The following is a 27188-nucleotide window of genomic DNA, read 5'->3' as shown; positions in this document are numbered from 1 at the left end:
TATTTGTATTTGCATTTGTGGATTACCTATGACTACTTGTGGTTGTGAATGAGCTGTGACTACTTGTGGTTGTGGATTACCTGTGACTACTTGTGGATTACCTGTGACTACTATTTGTGGATTCTGAAGTTTATTTGCATGTATGTGTTGTTGATATATCTATATGAACTGTCTGTACGTGATGCCTATTGTGAACTATCTGTGATGGATGTGATGTTTATTTGAATATGGTACGTGGCTGTGACCGAACCTAATAAACTGATTATTTGTGGCAACTTTGCCGAGTGTAACACTCACTCGGCAAAGAGGTCTTTTGCTGAGTGCCAGGTGTAAAACACTCGGCAAAGTGGACACGTGGCAAAATTCTGCGCACTCTGGGACAGCTCTCGGCAAAGACTATTCCAAAATCCACAGAATTTGGCATCTATGCCGAGTGTCTGCCCTATGACACTCGGCAAAGAAGCCAAATTATGTGGATTTTGGAATGGTCTTTGCCGAGTGCCCATACGTTGACACACGGCAAAAGTCACTTTGCCGAGTGCCCCCTCTTTGACACAAGGCAAAAAAGCCATCTTTGCCGAGTGTTCACACTTTGACACAAGGCAAATCGGCCAGATTTGCCGAGGGCCCAACCTTTGACACATGGCAAAAAGGCAACCTTTGCCGAGTGCCTAATATTTGACACTCGGCAAACGTGCCGTCACCGTTCCACTCCGTCATCCACTTTTTTTCGCTGAGTGCCATTTTCAGCTCTCGGCAAAGTCTTTGCCGAGTGCCCGACAGAAAACACTCGGCAAAGCTATTGTTTGCCGGTACTGTAGACGCCGTGTGCTCTTTGCCAAGTGTTTTTCGGGCTTTGCCGAGTGCCTGTGGCACACGGCAAAACTACTGTTTCCGGTAGTGATTACCATCCATTGTAAAGTGTAAACACGGTAAAACATCCAGATGCAAAAATGAACTGATCACAGAATGGAGCAGTGGAGAATTTCCACCTGAGGAAAAGGAACACATTTGCTCCCAGGCACATGACCACTTCTAATTCCCTTGCGCGGTTCAGGAACTGCACCATCAAATCTGTACAGAAGTTTCAAATCAGGTAATATGAAAATGTCAGGCTGTTGAGCATAAAACAAGTAGAAAAGGTACAAAACTTGAATTACCAAAGCATATCTACAACATTACTGCATTAGTGTTAGTATGTGTTTATGTACTGGTTAAAATATACTTGTGCATCAAAATACACTTGAATTACAAAAACATATCTATATTCTATAGCATAACTGTATTAGTGTTACTATGGTGTACTGCTTAAAAGATACTTAAGTATCAAACTGCAAAAGCTAGACTAAGTTCTCAGCAAATATATATGCTAACAATATTCTCATTCTTGCGATATGGATACAGGCAGAGGCTGTATATACTGCTACTGCATGCATGTAAGATGTACTCATAGACTTAAGAATTAGAATATGAGTTACATACCTAGGTTTTGATCGAGCATCTATAAGTTGATGTGTCTGGGTATTGATGTTCTCTTTCACCTGAAAAAATCGTCTATTAGTTGCTAGTTGCTACTACCTCCTTCCAAAAAAGAATCACCTTATAGGTTTAGTAAAGTCAAACTATAATAAGTTTAAATTATTTTTCACAGTGGCAGAGGTAAGTAATTTAGTTGCAATTTTCTAGTTTATATTATTTTATTAATAATGGCATAGGTGAGTATTTTTTTATAAAATAGAATATCTAATGGTTATTGTTCGGCATGGTGATTAGTGTCTATCAAATTAAATACCAAATGTTCATGGATATTGTGATAATCTACAGGATTTAGTTTTTTTTCCTAACCTATATCGTGTTAACTGGAGGCTCCTTGGCCATAATTTCAAGGTTAAGATTTTACAAATATATATATAAGGAGATGCTATGTAAGTATTTGGATTGCAATCAAAACCAGGGGGCATTCTGCAAATAAAAGGAATACGTATTGAAAAGGTTTCGTAATAACAACTAGGGGTCATCGGAAATATCGCCTGGGAACATCACTGTTAAGGCATCTCATGGGGCCATGCTAGTCCTCCGGTTAAGAAATCGGATTAACGGTAGTGATGGGAGCCGGCATGCTAATCAACTTGATTCGATCAAGCCAAAAGAAGGCCGGCAATGTTGATGGATATGATTATCCAAATCATATTTGACATGGTCCAAAGCCACAATTTAGTACTATCTGTTAGACTGCTACTAGTTTAGAGATTGCTAAGACATTCATTCAGGGCAGAAGGTAGTAGTAATATTAGCTTACAAACCTTGCTGACGACTCTTATGATACTTCCAAACGAATCCTGAACTCTGGATCCGCCACTGAGTATAATCATCTTTCAAAAATCATAGGATCATCTCTTGCACAAGCCATGTTTACAAAGTAATTTGCCCAAAGTAATTCTTGTCACACGACAAGAATTCTTGAACTGTGGATCCGCCAGCAAAAGCGTCCCTGGCAATGGCTTCCTGCTACTGCCTTCTCCTTGTCCTCCTCACCACCTTTGTCTTCATCTTCGTTGTGGCAGCGGGGCAGGACAACAATATCATGAAGTCGTTTAATCCGTCCTGCTCGAGGACAGACAACTACACCGACGGCAGCCAGTACAAGAAGAACCTGGACCAGCTCCTGGCTGCGCTCCCCACAGCGGCCGGCGACAACGGGTGGTTCTACAACGGCACCGCCGGGACGGGGTCCGACCAGGTGTTCGGCCTCATCATGTGCTACGCCGACCGCAACGCGACGCAGTGCCTGGAGTGCCTCGCCGGCGCGCCCGCCGGGATCACCGCGCTGTGCCTGGGCAGCCGGAACGTGAGCGCGGCGTACGACGCGTGCGTGCTCCGCTACTCGGACACCGACTTCTTCTCCGTGGCCAGCCGCGACGAGGCGTTCTACGTCATCTGGCCCAGCACCGTCGACAAGGCAAGGCTCGAGGACGCGCGCTCCAGCCTGATGAACCGGCTCGCCAGGACGGCCCCCGGCTCGCTGCTGTTCGTCGCGAACGAGAGCGTGCCGCTCGCCGGCTCGTCGGACTCGGTGTACGGGCTCGTGCAGTGCACGCGGGACCTGACGGCCATTGAATGCAGCTGGTGCCTCAACACGTATATCGCTCTGCTGCCGGCGAGGTTCCCAAACAACACCGGCGGCGCGCTCAAGGGGTACAGCTGCTACGTCAGGTACAGTATCGGCGCCTTCGACATCACCCTGCCGCCGCGCCGGACGGCGCCACCGCCGCCGACGGATTCTCCGTCGGTCTCCATGGGTTTAGTGGTCGGTTTGTCTGCCGCCGGTGCTGCCTCTTTCTTGATAGTTCTATGCTTGTCAATCTGGTTCCTCCTGCACCAACGGCGAAAGCGCGCCTGGCAGAGGATGGAGCGGGAGCTGGAAGAGGGCGGCGACGAGCTGGAGATGGAGGACGAGTTCGAGAAAGGGACCGGGCCAAAGCGGTTTCGCTACGGCGAGCTCGCCACTGCCACCGACAACTTCTCGGACATGCAGAAGCTTGGAGAAGGTGGGTTTGGGTCCGTGTATAGAGGATTCCTCAAGGACATGGACCTTCACGTCGCCGTCAAGAGGGTATCCAAGGGCTCGAAGCCGGGGAGGAAGGAGTACGCCACGGAGGTCAGGATCATCAGCCGGCTGAGGCACCGCAACCTATTGCAGCTCATCGGCTGGTGCCACGGCGGCGGCGAGCTGCTCCTCGTCTACGAGCTCATGCCCAACGGCAGCCTCGACACACACCTGTACAGAACCAGCGGCGACGCTCTGCTTCCATGGCCAGTCCGGCACGAGATCGTGCTGGGGCTGGGGTCGGCGCTGATGTACCTGCACGAGGAGTGGGAGCAGTGCGTGGTGCACAGGGACATCAAGCCCAGCAACGTGATGCTGGACGCCTGCTTCCACGCCAAGCTCGGCGACTTCGGGCTGGCGAGGCTGGTCGACCACGGCCGGGGCTCGCACACCACGGTGCTCGCCGGCACAATGGGGTACATGGACCCGGGGTGCATGATCACCGGCAGGGCCAACGCCGAGTCGGACGTCTACAGCTTTGGCGTCGTCCTTCTAGAGATCGCCTGCGGCCAGCGGCCCCTGGTGCGTCGCCACGGCGAATAAGACGTGATCCACGTCGTGCAGTGGCTTTGGAAATGGTACGACAGACGAGCCATCCTCGACGCCGCCGACACGCAGCTGAAGGGTGAGTTTGACGCCCGGCAGATGGAGACGGTGATGGTGGTCGGACTCTGGTGCGCGCACCCTGACCGGAGCCTGAGGCCGTCCATCAGTCAGGCCGTCAACGTGCTGCGGCTGGAGGCACCGCTGCCAAGCCTGCTGGCGAGGATGCCGGTGGCAACCTACAAGCCGCCGCCTGATGCTTTATACTACACATCTTCCGTTACGACAGGCGGCGGCGGCAGCAGCAGCACGGGCACCGGCACCACTCGGTCAAGCACGACAGAGACATCTACCCTGCTCAAATGACCAAAGATCTGTGCTTCTGCACCCCGACGATTTTGAATATGTAAAGTAGATATGTACATTATGTTAAGTATAGTTAGCTCACAAATACCAGAAACCAACATTGAGGGCAGTTATTTTTGTTTCTTCTAAACTTCATTATTATTATTAGTATTCCACCAAGAGAAGAGACCAAGGGAAGTTATCTTATAATTCAGTATATGTAACAATTCTTCTGTTTCAGCATTTACAGTGAAGGCCAAAAGGCTTCGATTCACACCAGCCATACACCCAACCGACCTCTTCAGTTTCCAACCTTAACATAGCATTTCTCCGATCAACCTCTTCAGTTCTTCCAACTTTAACATCGCCTTTCTCCATAGGATTACAGAAGGAAAATACAACCTTGATTCCTCTATGAAGAACACATGAGCCTAAACAGCAGTTGCAACTGGAGTGTCGGAGTGGGCGCCCCATTCGGTCCATGATCCATCGTATATCGCGACGTCAGTTTTGCCAAGGTGATGAAGGCCCTAAAATGAGAGCAATGGTTACAGAAGCACTGCTATTTTGTAAAGTAAATACCAGGCGCAAGTCCCAGGTAATCTTACCAAGGCTAATACACATGCTGTCACGCCAGTGCCGCAAGAGGTCACAAGGGGTTGATCAAGAGAGATTCCTGATAATGAATCACACTAGAAAAATTATAGATACTGCTAATGTTAAAACTTGGCTAGTGCAGTTCTATGTTAGGTACCATAAAAATGGACACCACCATCCACTACTGCCAGTAATCAGCATACAACAAATGTTGTGCAAACTTCACTAACTCACAATTACGCAAAGACACGCAGCACAATAGCAATGGACAACTGTACATCAACAGTAGCAAGAGGGCTTCTAAGGGCGCGGCAGCTATGCTGGATATGGAGTTTAATATTTTCACAACTGGGAGGAAACACCCAATAAAATATGATAAGACCAGGCTACTGGATGCTACCATCGAGCATGAATTAGGTACTTGCAACCTATATGGATGAAATATTACCTTCTTGCTCAAATCGTTTACGGAGTTCATCTGGAGGTAACAGCTTTTGTGAACTGTCAAGCACCTGAAGAAAGTCATGTAAAAATAAGCAATAACATAAATAATACTTCCAGAGATACAAAAACATCTTTGCCAACACTCGGATGGAGAGAAAAGGGATTATGATATATGAATTTCTAGCTGAAACACCCATCCAAGTTCCAGAGTGACAGAGCATAGCCCAGGTACAAAGAAAGTGCAAGCACACAAAGAACATCCAATTCTCCGTCCTATTGTGGTAGATGAAGTATCAGTATAAGGAAGAGTAGCCTTCAATGCAAATGCATCTACCAACAACACGATCTCTGACTTGTTAGATTGATCTCCCAACCAATAAGCCCAATGGCCTATTGGGCCTTGGTCACGCGCCCTGATCGGGGCGCCCAACCCTACATGGTTGGTGGGCCCCCGTCGCACTGCGCTATATAAAGAGGTGGGGGCCGGCGGCTTAAAGCACGAGGTTCGCCGTGAGCCGCAAACCCCACCGACAAACCCTAGACCGATCTAAGAGGGCGCGCAGCCAGCGACGGGAAGCTCCGCTGACCCTCGCCGTCGTCACTGCTACGCCGTCCGTCTGCACTGCATCGACGTCCGTGCAACCTCTACTCCACCCGTCGCTGCCCGTGTGCTGCCTCCATCACCGAAGTTGAGATGGCCAGCTCCACGACTCCCTCCGAGGGCTCAGGTTAAACACCAACACCTCTCTCCTCATCTCTCCGTTCTTTCTTCTCTGTTCATCCCGTATTCAAAGGAACGAACCCTAGATCTACTGCTAGAGATCCTAAATGACCTTAACAATGGTATCAGACGCCTTCCTAGTCGTAGATCGGGTTCGGGAAAAGACAAGAAAAGTTACCCGAGAAGAAATCAAACACTTTTTCCTTCCGGCCGCCATGGCCGGCTCCGCTGTACCTCTGGTGCGCGGCGCGAAGAGAGACAAAAGAAAGACGGATTTCAATCCGGACAGAAATAACTCAAACGCTAACCCTAAAGAACAGATCAGGGTTTGGCGAAAAGAATAGAATGGCCGATCCAAATCGGATCGGGACAGTGAATAGCTTCGACACCTAACCCTAACTCTAGATAGCTCGGGAAAAGGAAAGAAAAAACCGATTTCAAATCGGGGGAAGAAGGAAACAGTGACCATCCCAACCCTAACCCTAACCCTAATCGGCAAATCGGGCCCAAAATCCGAATCAAAGAAACCGAAAGGGGAAAGAAGGGGAAGAGGGGAACCTACCCGGTCCTCCCGACACCGCCGTCGCGCGGAAAGCTACCACCGTGCGGGTGGTGATCACCGCCGCCATGGTTGGCGCGCGGACAGAGGCCCAGCTCGGCCGTGGCTCAGGGCAGCGGTCCAAAGCCGCTCGACGGCGGCGCACTCTGCCATGGGCGAGCGCGCGCACCGGCGAGGGGCTTGGCACCGGTGTCGTCCTCTCTTCTTCTCCGGTGACGAGGTGGCCGCGCACTCCCTTCGTCTTCACTAGCGTCGCCGTGGGAGAGGAGAGGAGAAAGAGGAAATGCAGCTAGGGTTCAGGGAGAGGCGACCGGCGGGGGGTTTTGTTCGGGCAAAACGGCCGGACAGCCGTCCGATCCGATCTAGCGATCAGGGTTCGCCGGACCGGCTTTGGGCCCAGGCGGGCGAACGGTTTCGTGGCCCAGGCCCAGGTTGCGGCCTGGGTGCGGAGAGAGAGCGCGCGCGTGCCGCCAAGCAGGCCGTGGGCCGCGCTGTGGCTGCGCGCTGCTGGGCCGCGCGTGTGCTGGCTGGGCCGAAATGGCCTAATGAATAGAAACAGCTCATGTTTTCTTTTTCTTTTTCCAGAAATATATATATTTGATGAATTTCAATTGGAAGTTGATGCAAATCTTTGTGCAATTTTTGTCCAACGACAATTTTGTTAAGAGAACAGTGCAATATTTAAGAGTTTCTGGAAAAATAATTATGGGCATATTTAAATGTTTCCGCTGCGTATTTAAAGTAATTATGGACTTTTAATTAAATTCGAACCAACGGGAGAATTTGATTTTAAGAGCCAAGAGATAAATATGAGTTGATTATGATATTGTTATTTTCTGACCAACGTTGTTAATAGCAATATTATAATATTATAATTTTAATGATTATGCATTATTTCTATTTCTGCCCAACGGTGATGTAGATTTAATGTATAAAATAATTGTATGTTTTAATTTTGACCAACGTTAAACTAAGGCATGCAATTATTGTTGTTATTTCTGTTCTCACACTATTTGAATTGTGTTTTCAGGAGGATACAACTTGATGAGTTGTATCAAAGAGATCCCCACTCTAAAAGGTGATAACTATATTGAGTGGAAGAAAAAGATAGACCTGGCTTTTATCCTCGCTGAGGTGGACTGGGTTGTCACCACACCGTGTCCCAGAGAACCTGTGGCACCGGTGAGGGAGACAGATGAGACTGATGCTGCATGGCAGAACAGAGAGCGGGATTTTGCTCCCGTAAAGATGTCCTATGACCTTGAGCATAGGAAATGGGTCACTGCCAACAAGAAGTGTTTGGCAGTGATAAAGAACACGATTGAGCCTGCTATTGTGGGCTCAATTCCAGACTGTGACACGGTCACAGAGTACCTAGAAAGAATAAAGAGTCAGTTCACTGGCTCTTCAAAGACATATGCAACCCAGCTGATCAAGCAGCTGGTTACAGAAAGGTACTCTGGTGGCGGCAATGGCATTAGAGAGCACATACTGAGAATGAGCAATCTGGCATCTAAGCTCAAACCAATGGATTTGGCACTCAAGGATGAGTTTCTTATTCATTTGATTTTTGCTTCCTTGCCCAAAGAATTTGACACCTTTGTTGTTAATTACAACATACAGCCTGAAAAATAGGATTTAGAAAAGCTCATAGCTATGTGTGTGCAGGAGGAGGAAAGGATAAAAGTTTCACAGGGTGGTAATGTCAACTACCTAAAAGATAAGAAAAAGAACTATAATAACAGCTCTTCCTCCAAGTCATCTAGAAAGGGTCTCATGCAACAGTCTCAGAACAAGCAGTTCCCAGTGGAAAAAGACCAATGTCTCCATTGTAGAAAGACGGGACATTATAAGAAGAATTGTCTCGATTTCCTAAAGATGATAATGAAGAATAAAGGTGAGAACATTATTACGTTCGTAAATGAATCCTTGTATGTAAAGTTTTCAAAATCTACTTGGTGGATTGATTCAGGTGCAACTATTCATGTTGCTAATTCATTACAGGGATTCCGTTCGATGAGAACTTTGCAAAGAAGCGAAAGTTTCATTAAAGTCGCAAATGGAGTACAAGCAGATGTTGAGGCCGTTGGAGATCTTCCTCTAGAGCTTCCAGATGGCTTCATACTTTTTCTTAGAGATGTTCTTTATGTACCTTCTTTGCAAAGAAACTTGATTAGTGTATCAAAGTTGGACCATGATGGTTATGATTGCCATTTTGAAAATGGCAAATATCAGATATTGTTTAATAATAAATGTGTTGGTCTTGCCTTCCGACAAGACGAGCTTTATTTGTTATCACTTCATGAAAATGTGAATTCCGTATGTGATGTGAATGAGAATGTATCCTCATCGAATAATGGAAACAGAAAACGAAAGAGAGCTCACGATGCGTTGTCAAAATTATGGCACTGTCGTTTAGGCCATATTTCGAGGGGGGGAATAGAAAGACTAGTTAAGAATGATATTCTTCCTCCATTAGAGCTCTCAGAGTTAGAACAATGTAGAGATTGCATAAAAGGAAAGTATGTAAAGAAAATTAAGAAAGATGCCAAACGAAGCGCAGGAATTCTACAGATTATTCACACAGACATATGTGGTCATTTTCCTGTGAAAAGTATGGATGGTTATGATTCATTCATAACATTCACAGACGATTACTCTTGCTTTGGCTATATTTATCCAATTAAAGAAAGAACAGAAGCGTTGGATAAATTCAAAATATTTAAAGCAGAAGTTGAAAATCAGCATGATTTAAAGATTAAGATAGTCAGGTCTGACCGTGGGGGAGAGTACTACGGTCGGCATACCCCATATGGACAAGTTCCTGGACCTTTTGCAAGGTTCTTACAGGAGAATGGTATAGTCGCCCAGTATTCAACACCGGGCAAACCTCAGCAGAATGGAGTAGCTGAAAGGCGTAACCGTACCCTGATGGATATGGTGCGTAGTATGATAAGTTACTCCACTTTACCGATGAGTCTGTGGATGGAGGCGTTAAAAACCGCCATTTATATTCTCAATAGAGTACCAAGTAAGTCGGTGCCCAAAACACCGTATGAGTTATGGACAGGAAGAGTACCCTCACTTAACCACTTGCGTGTGTGGGGGAGCCCTGCTGAGGCTAAAGTTTTTAACCCAAATATTAGGAAGCTAGATCCCAAAATAGTGAGTTGCCATTTCATTGGCTACCCAGAAAAGTCAAAAGGTTTTCGTTTCTACTGTCCTAACAGACATACAAAGTTTGTGGAAACGAGACACGTTGTCTTTCTAGAGGATGAAATGATTAGGGGGAGCATAGTAGCTCGAGAAATTGATCTTGAAGAGAAGCGGGTGTATGCACCCACTCCGATCATTCATGAGCTATTTTTCTCACTACCTGCTGTTGCTGCACCAACAGTACAAGACACTGTGGTGTCAGCACCTGTTGTTATCCCGCCTATGGCAACAATGAATGATGATGAGGAACCTGTGCCTCAGGATCCTATAGAACCTATTGCCACACATGAGGGGGAGCAACAACAGCCTCAAATAGAAAATGTGCCAATTGAGGAGGCCCCTAGAAGGTCTCAAAGAGTTAGAAAATCAGCTATTCCTGCTGATTATGAAGTGTACAACACTGAAGAATTTCAAATGGAGGATGATCCCACCTCATTTGAAGAAGCCATGAAAAGTGATCATTCATCAAAGTGGCTTGAGGCCATGGAAGATGAGATGAGATCAATGAATGCAAATAAAGTTTGGGATTTGGAGATAATTCCTAAAGGAGCCAAAACAGTAGGCTGTAAATGGGTCTACAAAACAAAACTTGACTCTCAAGGGAATATAGAGAGATATAAAGCCCGACTTGTGGCAAAAGGCTTTACACAAAGAGAAGGGATTGATTACAATGAGACCTTTTCTCAAGTCTCATGTAAGGATTCCTTCAGAATCATAATGGCATTAGTGGCACATTACGATTTGGAATTACATCAGATGGATGTAAAGACGGCATTTCTCAACGGAGACTTAGAAGAAAATGTTTACATGGCACAACCGAAAGGTTTTGTCATGGAAGGAAAAGAACGTTTGGGATGCCGCCTAAAGAAATCCATTTATGGATTAAAACAAGCTTCAAGACAGTGGTACTTGAAGTTTGATCAGACAATAAAGAATTTTGGGTTTAAAGATAATGTTGAGGACAATTGTGTCTACACAAAGTTTAAGAATAGGAAGTTTATCTTCCTTGTCCTGTATGTGGATGATATCTTACTTGCTAGTAGTGATGTCAGTCTACTACTGGAAATAAAGAAGTTTTTGTCCTCAAAGTTTGATATGAAAGATCTTGGTGAAGCTTCGTTCGTTCTAGGGATCGAGATTCACCGAGATAGAAGTAAAGGGGTATTAGGACTATCACAAAAGGCATACATAGAAAAAGTCTTAAAGAAATTCAGTATGCACAAATGTAGTCCCTCACCTGCTCCTATAGTCAAGGGCGACAGATATGGGGATTTTCAATGCCCCAGGAACCAATATGAGATCGATCAAATGAAAGTGGTTCCATATGCTTCAGCTGTCGAAAGCTTGCAATATGTTCAAGTGTGTACGCGCCCTGACTTGGCATTTGTTACCGGGTTACTTGGCAGATTCCAGAGCAATCCTGGAATAGAACACTGGAAATTGGTAAAGAAAGTCTTGCGTTATTTGCAAGGAACGAAAAGCCTCATGATGACGTATAGAAGATCTGATTCACTCCATATAGTGGGATATTCAGATTCTGATTATGCGGGAGATAATAGAAAATCCACGTCTGGATATGTGTTTACTCTCGCAGGGGGAGCTATTTCATGGAAAAGCTCAAAGTAAACCGTCACTACATCGTCCACAATGTATGCCGAGTTTGTAGCATGTTACGAGGCAACGGGGCAGGTGAACTGGCTAAAGAAGTTTATACCCGGTTTGAAGGTGGTTGACGACATCAATAGACCACTGAAGTTATACTGCGATAATAATCCAGCAGTACAGTATGCTCACAACAATAGGTCAAGTGGTGCTGCCAAACACATTGACATAAAGTATTATGTTGTGAAGAATAAAGTCCGGGATCAAATGATAAGTCTTGAGCATATAAGTACCGAAAAGATGCTCGCGGATCCGCTTACAAAAGGCTTACCACCCAACGTATTCAGAGAACATGTAGCCGGCATGGGTTTAAGGGAAAGCCTATGATTCCTGAACTATAAAGGGTCCAAAAGTTAAAGTAACTATTTCAGATCAGAGACGTGCATTGTAGCTGTTAAATCTATCGGCGATTGACCGTGACGATGAGACATGCTCTATGCATCATCTGTGAAGAAATGAGTAAGGATAAAAGGATTGAAGTTTAAAGTTTAAAGATAAAAGTAATAGTGAGATCAAGGGGGAGAATGTTAGATTGATCTCCCAACCAATAAGCCCAACGGCCTATTGGGCCTTGGTCACGCACCCTGATCGGGGGCGCCCAACCCTACATGGTTGGTGGGCCCCCGTCGCACTGCGCTATATAAAGAGGTGGGGGCCGGCGGCTCAAAGCACGAGGTTCGCCGTGAGCCGCAAACCCCACCGACAAACCCTAGACCGATCTAAGAGGGCGCGCAGCCAGCGACGGGAAGTTCCGCTGACCCTCGCCGTCGTCACTGCTACGCCGTCCGTCTACACTGCATCGACGTCCGTGCAACCTCTACTCCACCCGTCGCTGCCCGTGTGCTGCCTCCATCACCGAAGCTGAGATGGCCAGCTCCACGACTCCCTTCGAGGGCTCAGGTTAAACACCAACACCTCTCTCCTCATCTCTCCGTTCTTTCTTCTCTGTTCATCCCGTATTCAAAGGAACGAACCCTAGATCTACTGCTAGAGATCCTAAATGACCTTAACATGACTATGTCAACATCCTAACTACCTAATCAACCAAATCATAGTATAACATAACACTGGCATACAACCAACTTGAGCTGACAATTAATGAATCTAGAAAACAACATTTACACCTTACTAAAATGAAAGGACGGATGCAGAAAAATATGATGTTAAAATGAGGAATAAGTGCAAAGTATCATATGCTGAAAATTAACTCCGGCTATGAAATTTATCAGATAAGTGTCCATTAATTACCATCCATTGTAAAGTGTAAACACGGTAAAACATCCAGATGCAAAAATGAACTGATCACAGTATGGAGCAGTGGAGAATTTCCACCTGAGGAAAAGGAACACATTTGCTCCCAGGCACATGACCACTTCTAATTCCCTTTCGCGGCTCAGGAACTGCACCATCAAATCTGTACAGAAGTTTCAAATCAGGTAATATGAAAATGTCAGGCTGTTGAGCATAAAACAAGTAGAAAAGGTACAAAACTTGAATTACCAAAGCATCTCTACAACATTACTGCATTAGTGTTAGTATGTGTTTATGTACTGGTTAAAATATACTTGTGCATCAAAATACACTTGAATTACAAAAACATATCTATATTCTATAGCATAACTGTATTAGTGTTACTATGGTGTCCTGCTTAAAAGATACTTAAGTATCAAAATGCAAAAGCTAGACTGAGTTCTCAGCAAATATATATGCTAACAATATTCTCATTCCTGCGATATGGATACAGGCAGAGGCTGTATATACTGCTACCGCATGCATGTAAGATGTACGATGGAGCGGGAGCTGGAAGAGGGCGGCGACGAGCTGGAGATGGAGGACGAGTTCGAGAAAGGGACCGGGCCAAAGCGGTTTCGCTACGGCGAGCTCGCCACTGCCACCGACAACTTCTCGGACAAGTAGAAGCTTGGAGAAGGTGGGTTTGGGTCCGTGTATCGAGGATTCTTCAAGGACATGGACCTTCACGTCGCCGTCAAGAGGGTATCGAAGGGCTCGAAGCAGGGGAGGAAGGAGTGCGCCTCGGAGGTGAGGATCATCAGCCGGCTGTGGCACCGCAACCTGGTGCAGCTCATCGGCTGGTGCCACGGCGGCGCCGAGCTGCTCCTCGTCTACGAGCTGATGCCCAACGGCAGCCTCGACACACACCTGTACAGAGCCAGCGACGACGCTCTGCTTCCATCGCCGGCACGAGATCGTGCTGGGGCTCGGGTCGGCCCTGCTGTACCTGCACGAGGAGTGGGAGCAGTGCGTGGTGCACAGGGACATCATGCCCAGCAACGTGATGCTGGACGCCTCCTTCAACGCCAAGCTCGGCGACTTCGGGCTGGCGAGGCTGGTCGACTACGGCCGGGGCTCGCACACCACGGTGCTCGCCGGAACCATGGGGTTCATGGACCCGGAGTGCACCGTCACCGGCATATTCAATAAGGAATCTGACATCAATAGCTTCGGCGTCCTCCTCCTTGAGGTCGCCTGTGGCCGGCGGCCCGTGGTGGTTCTTCCTAATGACACCGTCGTCCACCTGGCGCAGAGTTTGACCCCAAAGAGATGGAGCGCATGCTGCTCGTCGGTCTCTGGTGCACGCAACGTGACCCGAGCCTGAGGCCATCCATCAGGCAAGTCGTTAGCGCTCTGCGGTTTGAAGCGCCGCTGCCGAGAGCCTCCTTGAGAGAAGAACGCTGGTGGCAACCTGCGTATCGGCGCCGTTCGGACTGCTGAAATATGTTCCTTCTTTGCATGTGGATGACACGAGTAGAACCGGCACTACTACTATGTATCTCAGCACCACCGCTACTTAATATGTTACTTACTATGTTAGGCCGGCATCAGTGGTGAGTACTCCATCCGTATTAAAATAATTGCACATTTCCCATCCTTAAAAATCAAACTTTTTAAGTTACTAACTTTATAGAAAATAGTGTTGACATGCTTGAAAATAGTGTTAATATGTTAACATTTGTTACTCTCTTCCATCCTTGCTTGTGGATGATACTACTAGAACCAGCACTACGTATCTCAGCACCACCGTGTTGACGCCGAGTTGGGTCACCACATCGGTACGGAACTAGAACGTTCGATGTAGGGTCTAGTCAAATTTTAGGTGCCAATGCCTAGGGTTTGTCCACACCTGGACCTTATGTCTCCAGCGATGAGTGCGATACTTAAAGACATGTCGCCGGAAGAGCCTCACCGCGAGCGCAATACGCAAGAGACGCCGACGAGGTCTCTGGCAACCCGAAAACCCACATGTCCGGGAGGGACCCATCGGGGTGTGCGGCGGCTATGGGCTGCCCTAGCCGGCCTGGCCGCTGTAGAGCTTCGTCGTCGTCGATCCTCCTGCCATGCAGCACCGATGAAGAACGAGGAGAAGATGTAGATGGGAAAAGAGGGTAAAGAGAGTTAGTAGATGTGGTTTTTGACGATTGAAAGTTGGGATCCTCAATCGGCCGTGATCCTCTCGTTTATTTAGAAGGGGTCATCTTATCCCAGTAGGAAACTAAGTCAAAATGCGTTCTCCGAGTTTTCGACGTCAAAATAGATAAAAAACTGATTGGGAAACAAATCGGTTCGGAATCAGCAGACAACTTTGTCTGGATGACTTCAAAGTTGGACAGGCTAGGTTTCACGGGGTTTGTAGGGTGTCGTGTCCTAAGTATCCAGTTGGTGGAGGTGTTGGGCCCCGTCCCTCACCGCTGGCCTTGGCCGACAATCCTCAACCGCCCCTGACATCCTCTAGTAGATCCTAGAGCTGTCCGTCAGAGCTGGTGTGTCATTGTGTGATGCCCAGAATTGTCTTCTTCTCAGCATCTATGTTCATATTTCTTAACGCATATAGAAATATTTCGCAAGCGCACGGAACTACTATTATAACACTTTATCCGGAAGTATTCAGGGTATCGTATTTTTCACACGAAACGGAGGTATTCTTCTAGCTAGCTCGTCCAAGGACAACACAAGGATAGAGTTGGTGAGGGTTGAGTATAGATGGCCAACGGGCCAGCCTGGCCTGGCACGGCACAGGCCCGTGAAAGCACGGCCCGATAGGGGTCGGGCCGACACGGCACGCCGGGCCCCCCGGGCCGTGCCTCACAGGGCCACGGGCCTGGCCTTCGGCCTAGGCATGGCCCTATGGGCCGATTTCCGTGCCGGGCCGGCCCGAGAAGCATGCCACGGCTAACGGGCCATGCTAGCCCAAGGCCCACTAAGAGAGAGAGGTGTGGAAGGGCAGGCTGGGACAGTCGTCGCGTGCCCGAGGAGAGAGGGCGCCGCCAGTGGGAGGAGAAAGCGCCGCCACCGGATCTCTGCCGCTAGATCCACCGACGCCGGGGAGGAGGATGCCGGATCCACCGTCGGGGATGAGCAGGGGGCCGGATCCACCGCCGGGGATGAGGTGGGGGCTGGATCCACCGCTGGGGACGAGGTGGGGACTGGATCTGCCGCCGGGGACGAGGTGGGGGCTGGATCCGCCGCCGGGGACGAGGTGGGGGCCGGATCTACCATGGGGGACGAGGTGGGGGCCGGATTCGCCGCCGGGGACGGGGTCGGGGCCAGATCCACCGCCGGGGAGGAGGTGGGGGTGGATCCACGCCCCCACGCGTGCCGCCGAGCGAGATGGGCCACGCTCGCCGCCGTGGTCAAGCTGCGCCACCGTGGTTGGAGGGAGAGGGAGGAGGGGCGCCGCCATGGTGGGAGCGAGGAGGGTCGCTGGCATGGTTGGAGGGAGAGGGAGGGCCACTGAGGGAGGGAGAGAGAGTGGGGGGGAGGGAGAAGGGCGAGGCGGCAAGGCGACCGGAGAGCGGAGGCGGAGCGAACGAGGCGAGCCGCTTATATATGCGGGAGCGGGGCACGGGGGGCGCGGGGAGGCTGGGAGGTGGCAGGCTGGGCCGCTAGCGGGCCAGCTCGACTGTAGCAAGCCATGCCATGCTGGCCCACGTGCCTGGGGTAAGGCCCAGGCACGGCCTGCTCCTCCGGGCCAGGTCAGCCTGGGCCCGCTAGCCTCCGTGCCGGGCCAAAAAAACGGGCCTTGGGCTGGGCCGACGGGCTCGGGCTGCATGGCCATATTTGGGGTTGAGATAAATTTCTATGGTTTTAGGGTCCAAGGATAGATAAACTCTACTTCTATTTGCCCACTTTGGGCACTGGCATACACCTGGTCTGCCAAGCGATACCGGCCTGTAGCTCTACGTCGAACCTTAATGTGGAGGACTACAAGGGATGGACAGGGCTGTCACCACCTGCCGCCTACCCCTCAACCGTGGGATACGAGGCAAATGAAGATAGCATTTAGCCTAGACACCACATATACGAGGCAAATGAAGATAGCATTTAGCCTAGACACCACATCTACGCTATCGACTACTACTCTAGCCTCGTATAGGGTTATCCGTCTCTATTAGGAGCCCTCTACTAGAGTATCCGCTACGAGAACGAACGACGAACCCGCAAGCAAATAAGAGTAAAGCTTAACTAGTCAAAAGACTTAATGCCATAAGAACCATAAACACTCACTTAATAGAAGAATCCATTGAGGTATAGGTGTTCGTCGAGGTACAAGCGGGGGATGACTACCGACAGGTCCGGCACTTCCCCGAACTCTCCCTCACATCTCTTCCAACTACTCAACTCTAGGTAGCTATGGCCTAAGCCTTGGAGTGAAGCTCAAGTGTGATGTTGCTCTTCCATGGTGTGTTATGTCTTGGGGGAGGCTCTCCTCCTCCTTTTGTAGCTTCCAAATGATAGTTTGAGATGGAATATTCCGAGAATCCCCACCGCGCCGTCCTCCAGGGCATTCAAGGCACCACCTTGAGATGACTAGGCCCGAGGCGCGTCAGCAAGGGGTGGCTGCACCCTAGCTAGGCCCAATCGAGCCCATCTTCGGTGGGTGGTCTTCCTTGAGCTTTTAGATGGGGCCTGTAGGGGTTGATGCCATTTGGAGATAGTTTGCTTTGGGTTTGGCCTTGTTTTCCAACTGATTGGGCCCTATTTTGCCTGGTAAATGGGCCTTCTCCTCCTTGGGCTCATGTTGGGTGTTATTTTACTGTGTTCTTTGTATGCTTTTGAGCACATTTCTTGTGTTATTCCGACATGACCTGAACAATCACCAAACTCGTGGAATCTGTGTATGCTTTTGAGCACATTTATAAACCCTACCGCTATATTTGGTGTTCATTTTACGTGATATTTGGCAGTTAAAATGGGATTTAAGGACCGCCAACAGTCCATTGCATGCTAAGGACTGGCCCCATGTAGAGAGAGACTAAGTGGTGGGCTGAGGCGTGCCTTGGCGATGGTCGTGGCCCATCCTTGTCATGATGCATCATGCCCGTGGCGTGACCCTAGGCTAGAAGTGGCCGACACGACCTCATAGGAGTGAGGGAAGAAAACGCCAACAAGACCTCATGCTCTATGGCTCTATCCACGTGTTCAGGTTCCTTGCAGATTTTGGGCGGATATTCCTCACGTCAGTCGGGACAGGAAGCTGAGCCAAGGGATATGAGGGCGCTCGCGGCTGCCCTTGTGGTTAGCTGTCGCCTTCCAAGGTCAAGACACTGGTGGTCCAAGCCAAGCCCTCAGGCGCGGGCTTGCCCTTGTTGCTTGTCTCCCTAGCACCAGGGTCTTTTTCTAGAGTGGGCTGTCTTAGGCCCATCAGGCCTTAGCAATGGTCTGAAGTGTGCATGTGAGCGCCTACGGCGGTGTAGCTCCCAAACCTTTGGTTGATTAGGAGAATCAGTTAGTGGGTCAATCATACTATCATGACACTGATTCGGGGGGCGGGGTGTGTTTAGGTAACCCGTTTTTGTTAGGTACTCGATAGGAGCTCCCGAGCCACATGCTCAGAGTTACATATATTGAATAAATGATCCTATCATACATATTGTTTGCATTTGGAGGTCCTTAAAACCATATGCGACAATGGAGGTGAGCCACATGCCAACACGTGAGTCGTGACGCCCACGGGCTTAGCCACCAAGTCAAAAGCGAGAAGGATGAGAGTGAGGGACAAAGGACAAAGAGATAGGAGAGAAGTGAAGGACAGATGGACAAGGGGGAGAGTGAGAGATGAAAGAAAGAAATTTACGCTTTAGTTTTATGTACAAATATATCAGCTCCAAACTCAAAAAAAGGGCAATAGCGGCAAGGGACGACAGACCAAGGGACAGAATAGAAGTGAGGGGCAGACGGACAAGGAAGAGAGTAAGAAATGGAAAATAGTAATTTATCACTTTTAATATTAGGTATCGACAGGTCAGGTAACCTTATCCTGCTATAAATTGTTTACAACTCGATGTACGATTCCTAAAATGACTGATCAAAATACCGGGATATGAACGATTCCTAAAATGACTTATCAAAATACCGGAATATGGCCATTAAGCCTGTCGACAGTTCGTGGAAGAAGGAGCCTAAAAAATGGCATAGCAAAATTAGATTAACGACGTCAGGATTGACTTGCATCAAAACAAATCCGGTGATATGGACAAGAGGCAGCGATGCAAGCGGGGTGCAGTGAAGGGCATCTCAAGATTCTCAGCTAACAACGAACCGAACACCGCGCATTGGAGCACCCTCCGGCTCTCCTGGCCTCGCTACCGGAAACCTCAAATTTGCTAAGTGTTTTTATATTTACCGAGTGCATTCCCTCGGGCACTCGGTAAATAAATTCTTTGCCGACTGTTGTGCTAAAAACACTCGGCAAAACAAAAACCCTCGGCAAATAAGGGGTTTGCCGAGTGTCAAAAAAAAACACTCGGCAAAGAGGGTTTGCCGAGTGTAAAAAAAAACACTCGGCAAAGATGAAAAAAAACACGCCGCATAAAAAAATCCCTCCCGTTCCCACCCACCCCCCTCTCGCCACAGCTCGCTCCCTCCCCGGATCCCGCCGCCGGCCCCTCCCCTCCCTCTCCCTCCTCTCCTCCCGCCGGCGGCTGGCTCCTCCCCTCCCTCTCTTCCCCGGCGCCGGCCCCTCCCTCTCCTTCCCCGGCACCGCCCACTCTTCCCCGGCGCCCGGCCCCTCCCTCTCCTTCCCCGCCGCCCCCTCTCTCTCCCCGGATCCGGCCGCCGCACCGCCCCATCTCTCCCCGGATCCAGATGCCACGCCGCCCCTCCCCTCCGGATCCAGCCCCGCCGCCTCCCTCCCTCCCTCCTGGATCCGGCACCGCCGCCTCCCTCCCTCCCGAATTTCCCTGGATCCGGCCACCACGCTGCCCCTACCCTCCGGATCCGGCCCCGCCGCCTCCCACCACGCCCACCCACCACGCCCACCGCGCTCCTCCCCGCGCCCCACCACGCATGGACGGCAGTGGGAGGCCCTTGGCGCGGTGGCCCGACATAGCGACCCAGGCATGGCAGCGCTGGCACAGACATGCCCTGGTGCGGCAACCCCGGCATGGCGATGGCGCGGATCCAGTGGCATGGTGACCCCGACGAGGTAGGCCCTCCTCCTCCTGGATCTAGGGTTCCGGCGAGCTTTTCTCCTCTCTCTCTCCCAACTCCGATCCAGCATAGGGAGGACGGCGCAGGGAGGCCGATGGGACCGTGGGGAGGTGGCGCGGCTGCGTCAGGCGTCGCGGGGAGGACGGCGTGGTTGCGGGGAGGCGGCATGGGTGGTGGTGGAGGTGGTGGCATGGATGGAGGCGGAGGCATGGGTGGCGGTGGAGGTGGTGGCATGGACGGTGGCAGCATGGTGGTAGTGGTGGAGCAGGAGGTGGCCTTGGTGGTGGTGGCGGAATAGGCAGAGGAGGCGGGCTTGGTGGTGGCGGCGGTGGTGCTGGCGGAGCAGGAGGTGGCCTTGGTGGTGGTGGCGGCGGCGGAGCAGGAGGTGACCTTGGTGGTGGTGGCGGCGGCGGAGCAGGAGGTGGTGGTGGCGGGTGGTGGCGGCCGGTGACTGGTGCTTGTTTTTTTTATTTTTTTCAAAAAAATGTTTGCCGAGTGTTTTCAGGGCAGTGCCCGACAAAAAACACTCGACAAACAACGTTTGACGTTAAATTGTTTCCCGAGTGTCATTTGCCGAGTGTAACACTCGGCAAACAGTTTGCCAAGTGTTTTTGGGTCTATGTCGAGTGTCCCTAGCACTCGGCAAAGCTCCTGTATCCCTTAGTGCCTCTTGCAACCGTACCCTGGGTATTGAATAATAATCAATACCCGACTCCAAATCACCACACCGAGCCACCCCACCCGGTCCCTCGACTCCCTGCGTTTTTTCCTGCCGCACCCACCTCCTCTTTATCCTTCTAGTTTTTTCCCCGATGAAAAAAATGTTTCTTTTTTCCGTTCCAATCTCCAAAAGTCCAGATCGTGGAGAGGAGATGGCGGTTTTGCCCAACTCGACGCCCCCACCGCCGTACGAGCTCAGCTCGCCACCCTCATCTCACGCGCCTAGCTCATCGCGTCCCCCTCGCCTCCTCCGATGCCTCTGCAGCCCACCGCTGCGTCCGCAGCCTCCGACGCCTGCGAAACCTTCGAACACTGCCTCTGCAGCCCCGGTGGCGGCCTCGTCGGTGGCGTTGCGGGTTGCCGCTTTCTTCGATCCACTGCCGTCGCAAGCATAGATCGCCCATCGCCGCCGCCTCCGACACAGACCCCAGATCGCCACCGCCCTCGCCACACGACCTCAGCTCGCTGCCGTCCCTACTCCCTGGTTCGACGCCGGTGAGCTTGTCGCACCTGGGCCCACCGTACTCTTCTCACCTCATCAGGTTGCCGCCGCCTCGTGCCGAGGCCGAGATGTCCAGGTGATGGAGGCCTGGAGAGCTGGTTGTGCGGGCAAGGGGGACTCTGCTCGCCTTGGCGTGGTCAGCCCCTCCTCGCAGGTTTCATATCCACACGATTTGTTTTATTTTTTTCTTAAATCTTGCCTAGATCTATGGAGGGAGGGTTGTGATTTTCTCTCATATTATAACCTGACATGAAAAATGCATGGCGTCTGCAGGATCCATGGAGGGAGGCAATAGACATGCAATTCATTTTAACGATGTATGATGATGTCCATGATGTGGCACAAATCAGCCCCCTCAGCTGTAATTCTATATTGCCTCACATGATTTGTTGCCGAACGTTCTTTTGATACATGGAGAGGACAGATTTATTCTGATTTTTCTGAAGTAAACCATCTCACACGCATGCAACTTGCCATTGTTAGGACCCATGCAAGAGGGCAGGAGGGCATGGGAGAATCGACATGCAATCCATGAACATGCACAACTGATTTGAAGGTTCTTCAGGTTAATTAGCTAGTCCACACATGCTACAGCCAAACCAGAATGCATCAAATGTGCTCTTGCTTTTCAAGTGTCAGGCTACTGTAGTGGAAGAGGTGAGAAGCATAGAGGTTTGATCCTGGATTCTTTCTCTGTTATCATGCTCCAGCCACGTGTTTCTTTATTTGGTTTGACATAGATTTAGCAACAATATGGTATTTTCAGATCTATGATGATAGTCATAGAAATAGATCAATGAGACTATTTTGATATTGTCACTGTATTTGCGGTCTTATGTACTTATGAGCTTGCTAAAGTGATCGTAATAATAAATCACACCTAAGGAGACACTTACCTAAGAAACTATGTGCATTTGATTCCTAGTAACTTTGTAATTATTTTTGGTAAAACATATATTTTCATATTTGAAATATTACCTAATCATTGTGGTGTGTCATTATGCGCAATAGCCAATAGGTATTGCCTCTTGTGCTAGTTAGATCAAGTTTCTAGTGAACAAGCATAAAGTATTTTTCTTAACCATAGTTCCCTGCAACTGAACTGAATCTTCTTAACTTAAGGAATATATCAGTATTTTTTTCATCTCAGAAGAGCTAAACTTTTTATTGCTAGGACCTAATCAGCTACACAATGCAAAATTCAAATGTCATATCATAAAAATTTTACATGATAATTTTCTTTCACGTGAAGTCTCAGCTTATAAATAATGTTTGTCTAGATGTAATCTCAGATGGGAAGCTATATTGCAATATATATTATTCTTTATGTGATGATTTTTTTCTTAAAATTTCTTGTCAGTGTCCGGTGGCCAAGAGAAGTTTTTTAATCCCCTTTTCTCTCTCTTTGTTTTTTGTGCAGATCCCAGGCGCTCGCCATCAAAGCATCCTCCATCTACTCCCCATTATTACTCACATAGGTAGTTTCTTCTACTATTACTGATTTGTTTGTGTGGCTAATTCTGCTTGAAGATTTACAAGAGTATAAATTTTGCATTTGTTTCCATTGGAAATTAGCTTCTTTTTCAGCCTTGCTAATTTTCCAATTTTACACATTTAATTTATGGCTGTTGTAGCTTCCAAATCATTAACACTAGTTATTTATGTTTTTTATCATTTTAGTTGCCTTCCACCGTCTCCTGCTTCTTCTACACTTCATCAGCAACAGTGGCATGCCGCTAGCACGAAAAAGGTATGCTAGAGAGAATGCTCTACACTTTTTTGGACTTATCACTGTCTCCAGCAGTCATAAATTTGGCATTGATTTTATGATTTATCTATCTTGATCTATGTTTGCACTGGTTGATATTATAGATTTAAGGTTTCTGACTGTTAATCATTGTAGTATGCTTTTGATAATTGCGTGTGTGAGCACCTGATGCTCATATGCTCTTGAATCCCAAAGCTGATCATTGTTGTTCATATGCTCATGTATTCTAAAATTTTTGTATCCTATTATGCATGCCACTTTGCTTCCTGTAAGACAATTTGTATACTACTCATATGCTCATCTTTAAATATGTACATCGTTGCATCTTGTCACTTTGATACGCATTTCATGATTAGAATTTTCCAGAACATGGAAACTTCATGGTGGATGCACATTGTATCGTATCTGATTCTGCTTGGTTGTTGTTCAAGTTCTTAAATTAATTATCTAGCAGTCCCTAAAAGTATTTCTGCTCATATGCTTCATGACAGCTAGTTGAAACATTGTCGATGTATTCTCATAATATCATACAGTAATTGATTTGTTTAAAATTATAGGTTTATTAGCTCTTGGGTAGTTGAATCTTAGTCAAATTGGTGTATGTTGAATTAATGAATTATATTGCTATGGGCGACCGCTTTTTAATAGTAGGTACCATCTTCATTCTTTAAGAATTAAATTTGTCATACATTATCCATTCGTGTAGGATATCAATGAGAATGTGATGTGCGTATTTGATTTTTTTTATAATATGAGTTATGTGTTCACGTTCTGCCCCAGCTAAATTTTTCTGGTTCAATTGAAATAGTTGGATGAATGTGATTAATATTGGATTAGACATTGTGCCACCTTATAGTTGAAGTGAAATTCACTTGATTTAGCATCTCTACAGAAAATATAGAATGCATTCATTGAAGTTTTATTCTTAAATATCCTTAACCTGAAGCTGATTTTTTTTTTGAAACAAAAATTATGTGCGTATGAGGATTTCTTCATACTAGTCTTCTCTGAGCTCCTCCAGCACATAAGGTTCTCTCTTCACTCTCTTTTGATTCTTCATGCTGTTGGTACATTACCATCATAGGCGGTGACATTTTTCGAAAATAGTTAGAGGTTGAGTTGTATATGATTTACATTTCCCCTTGGGATTCACTTCAGGATTTGTTTGTCCAATTGTCTATGTTGTGTTCATTTCTTGCTCAATATTGTTGATTATGCTTCCTCTGGTTAGACCTAATATTTTCATCATTGTTATTTATCCTCTTTTCTTTCTCTTAGTTTTTGTGCAGATCTCACTTGGGCACTAGCGCACCCACTTGTGGTGCAATATCTTGACCATCAATCCATCTATCAGATATAGATTTCTTTGGCTGATCTCGATAGGGCAGTGCCAAGAGAAGCCACAATCTTGCCACCTTAGTTAGTTCTATTACTCGTGTACTCTGTTCCTAGTTAGAGCTTATGCCAGTATTGGTCATTGGGGTTAATTCTAAAAAACCTGCACTCATGTGAACAGTTCTACCGCCACCTGTTTACTGAATTGGGCTTAGTCCACTCCATGTCAATGTATATTCATGGCCTCCCTCTGTCATGTTTTCTCCATCATGTCTGATTGGATCAGGATCTTTTGCTTGTGCTCATATTCATGGCTCCATGCTATTCTGTCTCAGTTTTCTCTGCTTGCCTATATTTTCTTCTTTTCCTCTTCATAATTGCACTTCCCATGTTTTCCTTTTGCCATGCAAGATACGAACATGGTAAACAGAGCATGTATATCGATATTATCTTGTTTTAGGAGGAATCCCTGAACTTATTCAGAGGGACCGATCATAATTTTTTTTTAGATACACTATTGTTTCATTCCCTGACATGGGGACAGTGTGTCTTTGGTGGATGACAGGCTCAATTCTGCTGTGGTTGCGAGACACATGCCTAAACATATATATAGTTACAAATATATGTGACCATGTCCATATGTTTTATGATTCCAAGCGATTTTTTTTGTCACTTTCAGAGTCATGTCAGTATATATGTGAGCAAATCATAATAATTTGTCACTTACTGATTTTGTACGAAGATATTTAGTTTAAATACATAATTCTTTAAACCAAAAATTAAATTATGGACATTAGGAGCTTATCTGTGCAGTCAAGATGTGCTAGCTAAGCTCAATTGGTGCTAGTATTTACTTTTTAGAATACTATGATTGCAAAACCTAAGATGTTTTTATGGTCAGAAGGATTTGTGTTGAACAAATGTTTCTTTATGACTGCAATAAAACTGTGTCAAAGGAACCTTGTACAGAAATAGAGAATCGTCACAGTAACAAAATATTATATTCTGTCTTTGGAATGGGACAGAGAAAAAAATTGAGAGCCTTGAGGTTCTAAGCTTACCACCATGCATGAATTTTTATTTAACCTTGCCTACTGATGTGAGCTCTCACCAGTTACATATTTTTTCTAATTTTATTAGTTAGCCTTCTTCCACCAGTCGGTGATGTTGGGCTCATGCGCACTCGATCAGCAACACTAGTGTGCCGTTAGCATGAACAAGGTATGCTCTGGACTGGTCGCTGTCTCCACCAGGCATAAAATTCGACATTGATTTTATGATTTATCTATCTTGATTTATGTATGGACTAGCTGACATTAAAGAAACAAGTTATTAGGACTACTCCAAATGTGAGCATTTGTATTGGTTTCACCATACACAACTTTCCGTTAGTTGCTCTGCCACTATACACAAGCAATCGATTACTTCATGAATTTATACATGTATCTTATATTGCAGGTTTTTTAAGAAGCTACTGTCATAATGCCTAACAAGTTGGGTCTGGGTGCTATGCAAATGAAGGTCAATGTTAGCAGCATCCCAAGTGTTTGGTGAATGGGGACCTATAATCAGATAGGAAAATATCCATGATAACAGGCCATCATCCAGAAAAGCTGTGTTGCATTGTTGCAAACTATAAATGACATCCAAAGAGCCCTGAATGATGCAGATTTCAGTTCATCAGAAGGAAGCACTTTGATGCCTGTGCATCATCATTGTAGTTCTTCAAAAAACAAAGAGTGTATCTGCACCTTGGGGGGATCCAAATCTCGTTGTGATCAAGCTGTGGAGTGTTTTTTTGTGAAAGAATCAAGCTGTGGAATTCATAAACCATCCCCTTTCTTGCCTCTTCGCTGCAGTTTTTTTGGTTCAAGTTGTCCCAAACAGCCTACAGATTCTTTGTAACTATTAACGAACCAAATAGTACTATTTGTGATTACCATCACGTACTATTATTGATGACAAGATATGTTTGTACCAATCAAATTAAAATAATATTTATAGTTTAGATAATGAATTATTATTGTTGACAAGTAATTCATCACAAGGAACCTGGTATATAGAAATGAAAAAACGGCCAAATATATGCATCCCTCGAGGCCTAACGGAAAAAAATGACAACCGGCTAGAAAAAAAAAACAATATGAAACTCACGCAAAAAAAACACCGAAAACACAGGTCCGAGTGGGCAACGAAAGAAAAAAATCGGCCAGAAACACAAAAAATCGGCCAGGAAGACACAAAAAAAAAGGCCAGAAACACAAAATAAAGAAAAAAATCGGCTAGAAATAGGCACGGAAGAAATTTTTTTTTTTGGAAAAACATCACTTCTGGTGGCCGAGCGCGTGGACTGCGGGCGGAACCTGGAGGGGTCGGGTCGTGAATATTATTTAGTAGCTAGGGTGCCAACTATATATATATATATATATATAGGCTAAAATACACCTAGGTGCATTCTGTATAGCAAATGTATCCAGCCGCGTGACGCGCGGAGCGCGGCGAGCGTCCACGCTCCTGCATGCAAACAATCAGCCAGCCGTTCTTACGTGATGTCACCTAACACGCTCCTACATGCAGGAAATCTTTTGTTGATTCTAAACGAAAAAATATGATATCTTCTAAACCATATATCTGATTTTAGTTCTGTTTGAAGTAGGTTGTTGAAAAAAATATGCTTAACAAAACGAGATCCATGAAGGCTATATTTGATGAAGTTTTTTT

The 27188-nt window shown here is 47.2% G+C and overlaps 1 protein-coding gene, 2 long non-coding RNA genes and 2 pseudogenes across 7 annotated transcripts; 4 read left to right on the top strand and 1 right to left on the bottom strand.

Moving 5' to 3' along the window:
- The first annotated feature begins 2497 nt into the window (after positions 1 to 2497).
- LOC136504092 (L-type lectin-domain containing receptor kinase IX.1-like) lies at positions 2498 to 4516 on the top strand (annotated as a pseudogene).
- Positions 4517 to 4703: 187 nt separating this feature from the next.
- Positions 4704 to 13099, bottom strand: LOC136505849 (uncharacterized). The gene is made up of 4 exons (XR_010771334.1): positions 13027 to 13099; positions 5541 to 5604; positions 5104 to 5171; positions 4704 to 5025 (listed from the first exon to the last, which is right to left on the bottom strand). It is a non-coding gene; the product is annotated as an uncharacterized lncRNA (long non-coding RNA).
- Positions 6057 to 8489, top strand: LOC136502528 (uncharacterized). Its single transcript, XM_066497798.1, has 2 exons — positions 6057 to 6264; positions 7847 to 8489. The coding sequence occupies exons 1-2, from the start codon at positions 6231 to 6233 to the stop codon at positions 8449 to 8451; spliced, it is 639 nt and encodes a 212-aa protein (XP_066353895.1). The 5' UTR covers positions 6057 to 6230; the 3' UTR covers positions 8452 to 8489.
- Positions 13100 to 13482: 383 nt separating the features above from the next.
- LOC136504091 (L-type lectin-domain containing receptor kinase IX.1-like) lies at positions 13483 to 14427 on the top strand (annotated as a pseudogene).
- A 6568-nt stretch (positions 14428 to 20995) lies between these two features.
- On the top strand, positions 20996 to 26314 carry LOC136504235 (uncharacterized). Of its 5 annotated transcripts, none has more exons than XR_010770826.1 (7): positions 20996 to 21518; positions 21638 to 21725; positions 21848 to 22021; positions 22785 to 22842; positions 23045 to 23114; positions 24411 to 25688; positions 25926 to 26314. It is a non-coding gene; the product is annotated as an uncharacterized lncRNA (long non-coding RNA). The 5 variants fall into 5 exon arrangements; XR_010770825.1 differs by having other exon boundaries at positions 24134 to 25688; XR_010770824.1 differs by having other exon boundaries at positions 23045 to 24161; positions 25608 to 25688.
- The last annotated feature ends 874 nt before the right edge of the window (positions 26315 to 27188 follow it).

Source organism: Miscanthus floridulus, chromosome 14 (assembly GCF_019320115.1).
Source record: "Miscanthus floridulus cultivar M001 chromosome 14, ASM1932011v1, whole genome shotgun sequence".
Taxonomy (NCBI): domain Eukaryota; kingdom Viridiplantae; phylum Streptophyta; class Magnoliopsida; order Poales; family Poaceae; genus Miscanthus; species Miscanthus floridulus.
The sequence above is the reverse complement of the archived record's forward strand: the minus strand, read 5'-3'. Positions and strand labels throughout refer to the sequence as shown.

Excerpts from the sequence above, each read along its gene's own strand:
- LOC136502528 (XM_066497798.1), top strand. The coding sequence starts at position 6,231 with ATGGCCAGCTCCACGACTCCCTCCGAGGGCTCAG. Across the intron at positions 6,265-7,846 it reads GACTCCCTCCGAGGGCTCAG|GAGGATACAACTTGATGAGT; the intron begins GTTAAACACCAA and ends TTGTGTTTTCAG.